The sequence below is a fragment of the Oncorhynchus keta genome, chromosome 30 (genome assembly GCF_023373465.1).
Source record: "Oncorhynchus keta strain PuntledgeMale-10-30-2019 chromosome 30, Oket_V2, whole genome shotgun sequence".
NCBI lineage: Eukaryota > Metazoa > Chordata > Actinopteri > Salmoniformes > Salmonidae > Oncorhynchus > Oncorhynchus keta.
The window spans coordinates 29,206,266-29,221,482 of record NC_068450.1 but is presented as its reverse complement, the minus strand read 5'-3'; the positions used below and the strand labels follow the sequence as shown (position 1 = coordinate 29,221,482).

Sequence of the window (15,217 nt, the reverse complement as noted above, 5' to 3'; positions counted from 1 at the left end):
GACCCCACCACCTCCATGTAACAAAGAGACCAGACCCCACTATCTCCAGGTAACTGAGAGACCGGACCCCCCACCACCAGATAACAGAGAGACCAGACCCCACCAACACCAGCTAAAAGAGACCAGACCCCACCAACACCAGAGAGCAGAGAGACCAGGCCCCACCAGCTCCAGGTAACAGAGAGAACAAACCCCACCACCATCAGATAACAGAGAGACCAGACCCCACCACCATCAGATAACAGATAGACCAGACCCCACCACCACCAGGTAACAGAGATACCAGTTCTAACCACCTCCAGGTAACAGAGAGACCAGACTCCACCACCTATAGTTAACAGATATAAAAGACCCCACCACCTACAGGTAACAGAGAGACCAGACCCCACCACCATCAGATAACAGAGAGACCAGACCCCACCACCACCACCAGGTAACAGAGATACCAGTTCTAACCACCTCCAGGTAACAGAGAGACCAGACTCCACCACCATCAGATAACAGAGAGACCAGACCCCACCACCATCAGATAACAGAGAGACCAGACCCCACCACCACCACCAGGTAACAGAGATACCAGTTCTAACCACCTCCAGGTAACAGAGAGACCAGACTCCACCACCTATAGTTAACAGATATAAAAGACCCCACCACCTACAGGTAACAGAGAGACCAGACCCCACCACCATCAGATAACAGAGAGACCAGACCCCACCAACACCAGGTAACAGACAGACCAGTTCCCACCACCTCCAGGTAAAAGAGAGATCAGACTCCACCACCTCCAGGTAACAGAGATACCAGACTCCACCACCTCTAGGTAACAGAGAGACCAGACCCCACCACCTCCATGTAACAAAGAGACCAGACCCCACTATCTCCAGGTAACTGAGAGACCGGACCCCCCACCACCAGATAACAGAGAGACCAGACCCCACCAACACCAGCTAAAAGAGACCAGACCCCACCAACACCAGAGAGCAGAGAGACCAGGCCCCACCACCCCCAGGTAACAGAGAGACCAGACCCCACCACCACCAGATAACAGAGAGACCAGACCCCACCACCTCCAGGTAACAGAGAGAACAGACCCCACCAACACCAGCTAAAAGAGACCAGACCCCACCAACACCAGAGAGCAGAGAGACCAGGCCCCACCACCCCCAGGTAACAGAGAGACCAGACCCCACCAGCTCCAGGTAACAGAGAGAACAAACCCCACCACCATCAGATAACAGAGAGACCAGACCCCACCACCATCAGATAACAGATAGACCAGACCCCACCACCACCAGGTAACAGAGAGACCAGTTCCAACCACCTCCAGGTAACAGAGAGGCCAGACTCCACCACCGACAGGTAACAGATAGACCAGACCCCACCACCACCAGGTAACAGAGAGACCAGTTCCAACCACCTCCAGGTAACAGAGAGGCCAGACTCCACCACCGACAGGTAACAGATATAAAAGACCCCACCACCTACAGGTAACAGAGATCAGACCCCACCACCACCACGAAACAGAGAAACCAGACCCCACCACCACCAGATAACAGAGAGACCAGACCCCACCACCATCAGATAACAGATAGACCAGACCCCACCACCACCACCAGGTAACAGAGAGACCAGTTCTAACCACCTCCAGGTAACAGAGAGACCAGACTCCACCACCTACAGGTAACAGATATAAAAGACCCCACCACCTACAGGTAACAGAGAGACCAGACCCCACCACCACCAGATAAAAGAGACCAGACTCCACCAACACCAGAGAGCAGAGAGACCAGGCCCCACCACCCCCAGGTAACAGAGAGACCAGACCCCACCACCACCACCACCAGGTAACAGAGAGACTGGACCCCCCACCACCAGATAACAGAGAGACCAGACCCCACCAACACCAGCTAAAATAGACCAGACTCCACCAACACCAGAGAGCAGAGAGACCAGGCCCCACCACCCCCAGGTAACAGAGAGACCAGACCACACCACCACCAGGTAACAGAGAGACCAGACCCCACCACCACCAGGTAACAGAGAGACCAGACCCCACCAACACCAGCTAAAAGAGACCAGACCCCACCAACACCAGAGAGCAGAGAGACCAGGCCCCACCACCCCCAGGTAACAGAGAGACCAGACCCCACCACCACCACCACCAGGTAACAAAGAGACCGGACCCCCCACCACCAGATAACAGAGAGACCAGACCCCACCAACACCAGCTAAAAGAGACCAGACTCCACCAACACCAGAGAGCAGAGAGACCAGGCCCCACCACCCCCAGGTAACAGAGAGACCAGACCACACCACCTCCAGGTAAAAGAGAGATCAGACTCCACCACCTCCAGGTAACAGAGATACCAGACTCCACCACCTCTAGGTAACAGAGAGACCAGACCCCACCACCTCCATGTAACAAAGAGACCAGACCCCACTATCTCCAGGTAACTGAGAGACCGGACCCCCACCACCAGATAACAGAGAGACCAGACCCCACCAACACCAGCTAAAAGAGACCAGACCCCACCAACACCAGAGAGCAGAGAGACCAGGCCCCACCACCCCCAGGTAACAGAGAGACCAGACCCCACCACCACCAGATAACAGAGAGACCAGACCCCACCACCTCCAGGTAACAGAGAGAACAGACCCCACCAACACCAGCTAAAAGAGACCAGACCCCACCAACACCAGAGAGCAGAGAGACCAGGCCCCACCACCCCCAGGTAACAGAGAGACCAGACCCCACCAGCTCCAGGTAACAGAGAGAACAAACCCCACCACCATCAGATAACAGAGAGACCAGACCCCACCACCATCAGATAACAGATAGACCAGACCCCACCACCACCAGGTAACAGAGAGACCAGTTCCAACCACCTCCAGGTAACAGAGAGGCCAGACTCCACCACCGACAGGTAACAGATAGACCAGACCCCACCACCACCAGGTAACAGAGAGACCAGTTCCAACCACCTCCAGGTAACAGAGAGGCCAGACTCCACCACCGACAGGTAACAGATATAAAAGACCCCACCACCTACAGGTAACAGAGATCAGACCCCACCACCACCACGAAACAGAGAAACCAGACCCCACCACCACCAGATAACAGAGAGACCAGACCCCACCACCATCAGATAACAGATAGACCAGACCCCACCACCACCACCAGGTAACAGAGAGACCAGTTCTAACCACCTCCAGGTAACAGAGAGACCAGACTCCACCACCTACAGGTAACAGATATAAAAGACCCCACCACCTACAGGTAACAGAGAGACCAGACCCCACCACCACCAGATAAAAGAGACCAGACTCCACCAACACCAGAGAGCAGAGAGACCAGGCCCCACCACCCCCAGGTAACAGAGAGACCAGACCCCACCACCACCACCACCACCAGGTAACAGAGAGACCGGACCCCCCACCACCAGATAACAGAGAGACCAGACCCCACCAACACCAGCTAAAATAGACCAGACTCCACCAACACCAGAGAGCAGAGAGACCAGGCCCCACCACCCCCAGGTAACAGAGAGACCAGACCCACCACCACCACCACCACCACCACCAGGTAACAGAGAGACCAGACCCCACCACCACCAGATAACAGAGAGACCAGACCCCACCACCTCCAGGGAACAGAGAGAACAGACCCCACCACCATCAGATAACAGAGAGACCAGACCCCACCACCATCAGATAACAGATAGACCAGACCCCACCACCACCAGGTAACAGAGATACCAGTTCTAACCACCTCCAGGTAACAGAGAGACCAGACTCCACCACCTATAGTTAACAGATATAAAAGACCCCACCACCTACAGGTAACAGAGAGACCAGACCCCACCACCATCAGATAACAGAGAGACCAGACCCCACCAACACCAGGTAACAGACAGACCAGTTCCCACCACCTCCAGGTAAAAGAGAGATCAGACTCCACCACCTCCAGGTAACAGAGATACCAGACTCCACCACCTCTAGGTAACAGAGAGACCAGACCCCACCACCTCCATGTAACAAAGAGACCAGACCCCACTATCTCCAGGTAACTGAGAGACCGGACCCCCCACCACCAGATAACAGAGAGACCAGACCCCACCAACACCAGCTAAAAGAGACCAGACCCCACCAACACCAGAGAGCAGAGAGACCAGGCCCCACCAGCTCCAGGTAACAGAGAGAACAAACCCCACCACCATCAGATAACAGAGAGACCAGACCCCACCACCATCAGATAACAGATAGACCAGACCCCACCACCACCAGGTAACAGAGAGACCAGTTCCAACCACCTCCAGGTAACAGAGAGGCCAGACTCCACCACCGACAGGTAACAGATAGACCAGACCCCACCACCACCAGGTAACAGAGAGACCAGTTCCAACCACCTCCAGGTAACAGAGAGGCCAGACTCCACCACCGACAGGTAACAGATAGACCAGACCCCACCACCACCAGGTAACAGAGAGACCAGTTCCAACCACCTCCAGGTAACAGAGAGGCCAGACTCCACCACCGACAGGTAACAGATATAAAAGACCCCACCACCTACAGGTAACAGAGATCAGACCCCACCACCACCACGAAACAGAGAAACCAGACCCCACCACCACCAGATAACAGAGAGACCAGACCCCACCACCTCCAGGGAACAGAGAGACCAGACCCCACCACCATCAGATAACAGATAGACCAGACCCCACCACCACCACCAGGTAACAGAGAGACCAGTTCTAACCACCTCCAGGTAACAGAGAGACCAGACTCCACCACCTACAGGTAACAGATATAAAAGACCCCACCACCTACAGGTAACAGAGAGACCAGACCCCACCACCTCCAGTTAACAGAGAGACCAGACCCCACCACCACCAGATAAAAGAGACCAGACTCCACCAACACCAGAGAGCAGAGAGACCAGGCCCCACCACCCCCAGGTAACAGAGAGACCAGACCCCACCACCACCACCACCACCACCACCACCAGGTAACAGAGAGACCGGACCCCCCACCACCAGATAACAGAGAGACCAGACCCCACCAACACCAGCTAAAAGAGACCAGACTCCACCAACACCAGAGAGCAGAGAGACCAGGCCCCACCACCCCCAGGTAACAGAGAGACCAGACCCACCACCACCACCACCACCACCACCAGGTAACAGAGAGACCAGACCCCACCACCACCAGATAACAGAGAGACCAGACCCCACCACCATCAGATAACAGATAGACCAGACCCCACCACCACCAGGTAACAGAGAGACCAGACCCCACCACCACCACCACCACCAGGTAACAGAGAGACCGGACCCCCCACCACCAGATAACAGAGAGACCAGACCCCACCAACACCAGCTAAAAGAGACCAGACTCCACCAACACCAGAGAGCAGAGAGACCAGGCCCCACCACCCCCAGGTAACAGAGAGACCAGACCCACCACCACCACCACCACCACCACCAGGTAACAGAGAGACCAGACCCCACCACCACCAGATAACAGAGAGACCAGACCCCACCACCTCCAGGGAACAGAGAGAACAGACCCCACCACCATCAGATAACAGAGAGACCAGACCCCACCACCATCAGATAACAGATAGACCAGACCCCACCACCACCAGGTAACAGAGATACCAGTTCTAACCACCTCCAGGTAACAGAGAGACCAGACTCCACCACCTATAGTTAACAGATATAAAAGACCCCACCACCTACAGGTAACAGAGAGACCAGACCCCACCACCATCAGATAACAGAGAGACCAGACCCCACCACCATCAGATAACAGATAGACCAGACCCCACCACCAGGTAACAGAGAGACCAGACCCCACCACCACCAGGTAACAGAGAGATCAGACACTCCACCACCTCCAGGTAACAGAGAGACCAGACCCCACCACCAGGTAACAGTGAGAACAGACCCCACCACCTCCATGTAACAAAGAGAACAGACCCCACCACCTCCAGGTAACAGAGAGACCGGACTCCCCACCACCAGATAACAGAGAGACCAGACCCCACCAACACCAGATACCAGAGAGACCAGACTCCACCACCACCAGGTAACAGATATAAAAGACCCCACCACCTACAGGTCACAGAGAGATCAGACCCCACAACCAAAAGACTACAGAGAGACCAGACTCCACCACCTCCACGTAACAGAGAGACCAGACTCCACCACCTACAGGTAACAGAGAGACCGGACTCCTCACCACCAGGTAACAGAGAGACCAGTTCCCACAACCAAAAGATTACAGAGACCAGACCCCACCACCACCAGGTAAAAGAGAGACCAGACCCCACTACCACCAGGTAACATAGAGACCAGTTCCAACCACCTCCAGGTAACAGAGAGACCAGACTCCACCACAGACAGGTAACAGATATAAAAGACCCCACCACCTACTGGTAACAGAGAGAACAGACCCAACCACCACCACCAGGTAACAGAGAGACCAGACCCTACCACCACCAGGTAACAGAGAGACCAGTTCCCACCACCTCCAGGTAACAGAGAGATCAGACTCCATCACCTCCAGATAACAGAGACCAGACCCCACAACCTCCAGGTGACAGAGAGACCAGACCCCACCATCACCAGGTAAGAGAGACCAGACCCCACCATCACCAGATAACAGAGAGACCAGGCCCCACCACCTACAGGTAACAGAGAGACCATAGGTAACAGAGAGACCAGACCCCACCACCTACAGGTAACAGAGAGACCAGACCCCACCACCTACAGGTAACAGAGAGACCAGACCCCACCACCACCAGGTAACAGAGAGACCAGACCCCACCACCACCAGGTAACAGAGAGACCAGTTCCAACCACCTCCAGGTAACCGAGCGACCAGACCCCACCACCTACAGGTAACAGAGAGACCAGACCCCACCACCACCAGGTAACAGAGAGACCAGACCCTACCACCACCAGGTAACAGAGAGACCAGTTCCCACCACCTCCAGGTAACAGAGAGATCAGACTCCACCACCTCCAGGAAACAGAGAGACCAGACTCCAACACCTACAGGTAACAGATATAAAAGACCCCACCACCTACAGGTCACAGAGAGATCAGACCCCACAACCAAAAGACTACAGAGAGACCAGACTCCACCACCTCCAGGTAACAGAGAGACCAGACTCCACCACCTACAGGTAACAGAGAGACCGGACTCCCCACCACCAGATAACAGAGAGACCAGACCCCACCAACACCAGATAACAGAGCGACCAGACCCCACCAACACCAGATAACGGAGAGACCAGACCCCACAAACACCAGATAACAAAGAGACCAGACCCCACCAACACCAGATAATGGAGAGACCAGACCCCACCAACACCAGAGAGCAGAGAGACCAGGCCCCACCACCACCACAAAGTAACAGAGATACCAGACCCTACCACCACCAGGTAACAGAGAGACCAGTTCCCACCACCTCCAGGTAACAGAGATATCAGACTCCACCACCTCCAGGTAACAGAGAGACCAGACTCCACCACCTACAGGTAACAGAGAGACCAGACCCCACCACCACCAGGTAACAGATATAAAATACCCCACCACCTCCAGGTAACAGAGAGACCAGACCCCACCACCAGGTAACAGTGAGAACAGACCCCACCACCTCCATGTAACAAAGAGACCAGACCCCACCACCAGGTAACAGAGAGACCAGTTCCCACCACCTCCAGGTAACAGAGAGATCAGACTCCACCACCTCCAGGTAACAGGGAGACCAGACCCCGCCACCACCAGGTAACAGAGAGATCAGACACTCCACCACCTCCAGGTAACAGTGAGAACAGACCCCACCACCTCCATGTAACAAAGAGAACAGACCCCACCACCTCCAGGTAACAGAGAGACCGGACTCCCCACCACCAGATAACAGAGAGACCAGACCCCACCAACACCAGATACCAGAGAGACCAGACTCCACCACCACCAGGTAACAGATATAAAAGACCCCACCACCTACAGGTCACAGAGAGATCAGACCCCACAACCAAAAGACTACAGAGAGACCAGACTCCACCACCTCCAGGTAACAGAGAGACCAGACTCCACCACCTACAGGTAACAGAGAGACCGGACTCCTCACCACCAGGTAACAGAGAGACCAGTTCCCACAACCAAAAGATTACAGAGACCAGACCCCACCACCACCAGGTAACAGATATAAAAGACTCCGCCACCTCCAGGTAACAGAGAGACCAGACCCCACCACCAGGTAACAGTGAGAACAGACCCCACCACCTCCAGGTAACAGAGAGACCAGACTCCACCACCTACAGGTGACATAGAGACCAGATCCCACCACCACCAGGTAACAGATATAAAAGACCCCACCACCTCCAGGTAACAGAGTGAACAGACCCCACCACCTCCAGGTAACAGAGAGACTGGACTCCCCACCACCAGATAACAGAGAGACCAGACCAAACCAACACCAGATAACAGAGAGACCAGACCAAACCAACACCAGATAACGGAGAGACCAGACCCCACAAACACCAGATAACAAAGAGACCAGACCCCACCAACACCAGAGAGCAGAGAGACCTTTTGTTCCAGTTCTCTGCTGCCTGTGACTGGAACGAATTGCAAAAATCGCTGAAGTTGGAGACTTATCTCCCTCACCAACTTCAAACATCTGCTATCTGAGCAGCTAACCGATCGCTGCAGCTGTACATAGTCTATCCGTAAATAGCCCACCCATTTTTACCTACCTCATCCCATACTGTTTTTATTTATTTACTTTTCTGCTCTTTTGCACACCAATATCTCTACCTGTACATGACCATCTATCACTCCAGTGTTAATCTGCAAAATTGTAATTATTCGCCTACCTCATGCCTTTTGCACACAATGTATATAGACTCCCCTTTGTTCTTTTTTTCCCTACTGTGTTATTGACTTGTTAATTGTTTACTCCATGTGTAACTCTGTGTTGTCTGTTCACACTGCTATGCTTTATCTTGGCCAGGTCGCAGTTGCAAATGAGAACTTGTTCTCAACTAGCCTACCTGGTTAAATAAAGGTGAAATAAAAAATAAAACAGAGAGACCAGACCCCACCACCACCGGGTACAGGTTAAGTTGCTACTGCCACCACAATGAAAGTTGAGGCCTAAAGACTGTTGCTCCCCTCCTCTAACTGTAGTAGAGCTGGACCTATGCAGTAGCTCTGTAAATTGGGCCCTTGGGTCCTGCATTTAACGTTCCCCTCTCTACCTTTTAGTTCCGCCCTCCTCCAAACAAGGCGCTGTTGCAGCACTGCTTGTTCTGTCTCAGGACTCTCATGGGATATAAACTGTTTGCACGCTTTGCAGAATGGTGGTGGGATGAGTCTGAGAAATGTGCACTCCAAATATTATTGCTCTATTAATAAGTAATTTACCTCCTGCCCTGTTCACCAGGCAGGCCAAAACTCCATCCTACCAAAACAGGCTGAGATTTCTGGCGATCTTTTTAAACTGCTCTTAGACTAAATCATTTGACATTATTATTCTTAGGCAGGTCACCGTGATATAAGTCAGTATTTGACGTCTATCCATGTCTGAGGATGTAGGGAGATGGCAGAAACTGGCCACTCAGGGCAACAGCATCTACCTCTGGCTCCAAAGGTTGCATGTTCAAATCCAGCGATATAAAGTTGTTTTAGATTTTTTTTAATTAAGCCTTGTCCAAATCTTACCCCTTACCTTAACCTTTCAGAGTTATTATCTAACCTTAAGAATTCAGACTTAATGCCTAACCTTAATAATTCAGAGTTAATGCCTAACCTTAATAATTCAGACTTAATGCCTAACCTTAATAATTCAGAGTTAATGCGTAAACTTAACCTTGAACAATACAGAGAAGTAACAAAACACCTCTGCTTCCAAAGGTTGCATCTTCGAATCCAGCAATATTTTTTTTATATATATATATGTGTATTTTTTAAGCTTATTCCAAACCTTAACCCAGCGTTTCCCAAACTCGGCCCTGGGGACCCCAAGGGTTGCACATTTAGTTTTTGTTTCACTAGCACTAAACAGCTGATTGAAATAATTAACGTTTAAAGATCAGTTGATTATTTGAATCAGCCATGTAGTGTTTGGGAAAAGAAACAAAACGTCCACACCTTGGGCTCCCCAGGACCAAGTTTGAGAAACGCTGCCTTAACCCTTACCTTAAGAATTCTGAGTTAATGCCGAAAATGAACCTTGGAACTATACAGAGACCAGACCCTACCAAACATTTAGAAATTTGATGTTTGGAACAACTTTGAAATGTGATGTGACTTTGAAATGTTGAGAAACACTGATGATTGTCTAATTCTGATGAGAGAATGTGAAATCTTATTGATTAATCCAACCTCATACTCATAGTGTGGATATATATATATATATATACAGTGGGGCAAAGAAGTATTTAGTCAGCCACCAATTGTGCAAGTTCTCCCACTTAAAAAGATGTGAGAGGTCTGTAATTTTCAGCATAGGTACACTTCAACTATGACAGACACAATTAGGGGAAAAAATCCAGGAAATCACATTGTAGGATTTGTAATGAATTTATGTGCAAATTATGGTGGAAAATAAGTACTTGGTCAAAACAAAAGTGTATCTAAATACTTTGTTATATACCCTTTGTTGGCAATGACAGAGGTCAAATGTTTTCTGTAAGTCTTCACAAGGTTTTCACACACTGTTGCTGGTATTTTGGCCCATTCCTCCATGCAGATCTCCTCTAGAGCAGTGATGTTTTGGGGCTGTTGCTGGGCAACACAGACTTTCAACTCCCTCCAAAGATTTTCTATGGGGTTGAGATCTGGAGACTGGCTAGGCCACTCCAGGACCTTGAAATGTTTCTTACGAAGCCACTCCTTCATTGCCCGGGCAGTGTGTTTGGGATCATTGTCACGCTGAAAGACCCTTTCAAAGACTCTTTCATCTTCAATGCCCTTGCTGATGGAAGGAGGTTTTCCATCAAAATCTCACGATATATGGCCCCATTCATTCTTTCCTTTACACGGATCAGTCGTCCTGGTCCCTTTGCAGAAAAACAGCCCCAAAGCATGATGTTTCCACCCCCATGCTTCACAGTAGGTATGGTGTTCTTTGGATGCAGCTCAGCATTCTTTGTCCTCCAAACACGACGAGTTGAGTTTTTACCTATTTTTTGTTTCATCTGACCATATGACATTCTCCCAATCTTCTTCTGGATCATCCAAATGCTCTCTAGCAAACTTCAGACGGGCCTGGACATGTACTGGCTTAAGCAGGGGGACACGTCTGGCACTGCAGGATTTGAGTCCCTGGCGGCGTAGTGTGTTACTGATGGTAGACTTTGTTACTTTGGTCCCAGCTCTCTGCAGGTCATTCACTAGGTCCCCACATGTGGATCTGGGATTTTTGCTCACTGTTCTTGTGATCTTGCGTGGAGCCCCAGATCGAGGGAGATTATCAGTGGTCTTGTATGTCTTCCATTTCCTAATACATTTACATTTACATTTAAGTCATTTAGCAGACGCTCTTATCCAGAGCGACTTACAAATTGCTCCCACAGTTGATTTCTTCAAACCAAGCTGCTTACCTATTGCAGATTCAGTCTTCCAAGCCTGGTGCAGGTCTACAATTTTGTTTCTGGTGTCCTTTGACAGCTCTTTGGTCTTGGCCATAGTGGAGTTTGGAGTGTGACTGTTTGAGGTTGTGGACAGGTGTCTTTTATCCTAATAACAAGTTCAAACAGGTGCCAGTAATACAGGTAACAAGTGGCGGGCAGAGAAGCCTCTTAAAGAAGAAGTTACAGGTCTGTGAGAGCCAGAAATCTTGCTTGTTTGTAGGTAACCAAATACTTATTTTCCACCATAAGTTGCAAATAAATTCATAAAAAATCCTACAATGTGATTTTCTGGATTTTTTCTTCTCATTTTGTCTGTCATAGTTGAAGTGTACCTATGATGAAAATGACAGGCCTCTCTCATCTTTTTAAGTGGGAGAACTTGCACAATTGGTGGCTGACTAAATGCTTTTTTTGCCCCACTGTATTTGATTGCACTGGGCCTTTAAAGTTACAAAACGAAATGTTCTCCATTATTTACTATTTTGGGGTGGAGAGGGAGAGGTTGCTAATTTTCTCTGATTTTCCTGTGATTTATTTGAGCTGTCATGAACTGTCAAACAGTTACAGCACACCCAATGTTTTCAGAACTGTCCTCATATTTCCTCGCGCATTCCTGCGTGCACAACACATCGAGAGAAATGTGTGGGCGCACGTGTATGTGGAGTCGGGGAGTTGTCAGAGTGCAGAGGCAAGGAGCGAGCGAGACAGAGAGAGGGAGAGAGATATAGAGGGAGGGGGAGAGAGGGAGAGAGATAGAGAGACGGGGAGGGAGGGAGAGAGAGAGTGTGAGTTAGAAAGGGAGAGAGAGAGAGGGAGGGAGCGTTCTCTCCCTGTGCACTTGGCAGTTAGTTGCGGGCTGCTGTGCTGTTGCTGTCGTGGCGGTGTGGCTAGTCGCGGGGAACTTTAGCACACTGGAGCCCGAAGTCCCACTCTCTCACCTGCGCAGTTTGGAGCTGCCATGGGTCTCGCGCCTGGATTTACAATCTTAATCATTCTGCCGGCCTTTCTTCACACGAGCGGCCTGTATATCGCCAGTAGCGTAGGTAGGTAAATGTGCGACTTATGTTTACAATATTTTACTGTTTCCATACGCCGGGGGTCAATTGGGTAGGCGCAACCTTCTGTGCGCACTGTGCGCCCAACAGCGTAGCCTAGGCTATAGTCGAGTTATATACATACCCTAAAGCATCCATTTTCAACTTAATAGATGGATGAAGGTTCCCGATACATTTCCCAGAGAATCGTCTCTGTGCTGTGGCATAAGGGCAGGCAGTGTTGTGAAGTGTGCGTTTCTCTCCCCTCTCCTCATCCCGGTGGTGACGCGGGCGCGCGGTTCAGGTTTTCGGACAGTCAGGGCAGGATAATTCACTTTGGCTTTGTAAAGGATGCAAGGTTTGTTTGCCATGGAGTAACCGTATCTGATTAGGTGGAGATCGCTGCTATCGATTTGGTCACAAGACAGAAAGATCGGATGTTATTGATTATAAATTAACATAATTCCGTTACATTTGAGAATAATGATAATAATAATAATAAACATAGCAGAATAATATAATTGCACAGTGTTTTACAGACAACTTTTTTTATATAGTGTTTATGGGGAAAACATAGCTTATTGAAACTGTTATTATAGGATCAGTCTGATGAGATCTTGAAGGAATCAGGTGCCTGTTACCTCTCCCTCATCCAGGGCTCTTCCTAGCTTTTTGGGGGCCCTAAGCCATATTTGGTGGACTGGTGCAGATTTTTAAAAAAAAATCAGTTTTAAAACAAATTGCATGTGATTCTACTCATTTTTCCATGGGGCAGATTGAACTTTGCCATTTTAAAGCTAATTTCATGGAGTTCGAAACATTTTGACATGGAATGGAAAAAACATTTAGCAATTTTAAAGCAAATTTCCTGTAATTCTACATATTTTGCCATGACTTATGCCATGACTTATGCCATGTTAATATGATATCTGAGTGAGAGTGACTAGCACAATCAGTGGGGCCCCTTGAGCATGACAGTTAACCCCCAACAACTGTTCCCCAGGCGCCCTGCCGATGACGTGGATGTCGATTAAGGCAGCCCCCTGCACCTCTCTTATTCAGAAGGGTTGGGTTAAATGCGGAAGACACATTTCAGTTGAATGAATTCCCCTTTCCCGTAGAGGTCAGGGTCTGGGCACGTGCCTTGTGCACGGTCAGTATTTCAGCCATGATTGCTACAAGGTCTATACAATGTTAGCTGACATGGGCTAATTGAGTGACTGTTGGTGACTGACATAAGAAAAGGAAAACTGCTGATGCACAACCAAATTTTGAAATTTCACACTGTGTATTCTACTATCCTAACTAACAGGAAGTTGAGACCTTGACTGGCTTCCTGAAAAAAGAGGTGCCCCTAGCGGCTGCAAGGCCCAAGCGGCAATATATGTCACTTGTACCTATAAACACCACTGTTCTCAACTGCTTATTCTCACAACTGTTAGATAACAATATCCATTATAGACACTCATTATGCCTATAGTGATTAAAACACCATATTTATTATCTGTGTAAAGACATCCATTTCAGATATTAATAATAATATTGAGTGATATTGAGAAGGACAGTCGGAGGGTTAGTGTCACACTGATATGATCTAGTGTTGTGACTGTGAGTTGTGATATGTGGGCGAGGTGCTGCTTTCTGTCACTAGTGGTCCCCGGAGGGAGCATCTCTCTCTCTGTCTCTCTCTCGCACATCTAAAAGCCGCCTCAGAGGGAGGTGTCACTGTCAGTGCCACAGTTTTAGGGCGATGCGTCGCCAAGAAAACGGCCTGTAATGCTTAGAGACCTGGTTATGGGGAAGTAGTAATGACGCAATAGGCTAATATAACTTTTATATGAATTAGGCTGCATGCTTACTTAGAAATATGTTGCATGTCTCCCCAAGGCTTGAGAGGACAACATGAATTTTGCACAACTTGGTACGTTGATCAGAATAGATAATGATGATGAGGATGACAATACATTATGTTACACTATAAGGCCTATATCTATCTTACCACTGGAATCCTTTAAAACAATTATAATGAATTAGTTTGCCCTGTGTTTTCTGCTCTCTAGGCTAATCTCCTTGTGTTGTTGTCTCCTTGTGTGTCCACGAGGCGTTGTTATTAAGCCAACCTAGTGTTTCTTTACTCAACTGCATGCTATGGAAGTCAGCTCCATGGGAACCATGGCAGGCGGCGAGAAAACATTATTCAGCGTGTGTGAGTCGCAATTAGCACCTTGATCTTCTGCTGCTCTCTCTGTTGTCTCTGTGCTGCTGTGTGTGAGGAGAGGACTGAGAAGGAGAGAGACGCACACGCACCCAACACACTGCCACTGCTGAGGCTGCCGTTTCCATGCGCGCAGCCCTGCAAGATGTGGGGTCACATCTGGGTTCAGAGGTGTGTGTGTGTGTGCGTGTGCGTGTGTGTGTGTGTGTGTGTGTGTGTGTGTGTGTGTGTGTGTGTGTGTGTGTGTGTGTGTGTGTGTGTGTGTGTGTGTGTGTGTGTGTGTGTGTGTGTGTGTGTGTGTTGGAGAGGCTTATTTGATTG

At 49.7% G+C, this 15,217-nt stretch overlaps 1 protein-coding gene across 4 annotated transcripts in view; it reads left to right on the top strand.

Moving 5' to 3' along the window:
• Window positions 1-12,416: 12,416 nt before the first annotated feature.
• The window catches only part of LOC118374579 (A disintegrin and metalloproteinase with thrombospondin motifs 2-like), a 258,205-nt gene continuing 255,404 nt past the window's right edge, over window positions 12,417-15,217 (top strand). For 3 of the 4 annotated variants that reach the window (XM_052488114.1, XM_052488113.1, XM_052488112.1), the window contains exon 1: window positions 12,417-12,690. In XM_052488114.1, the coding sequence (XP_052344074.1) occupies window positions 12,606-12,690 (85 nt within the window). In that variant the 5' untranslated portion in view covers window positions 12,417-12,605. The remainder of the gene's footprint in view (window positions 12,691-15,217) is intronic. The other variant, XM_052488115.1, reaches the window with a different exon arrangement.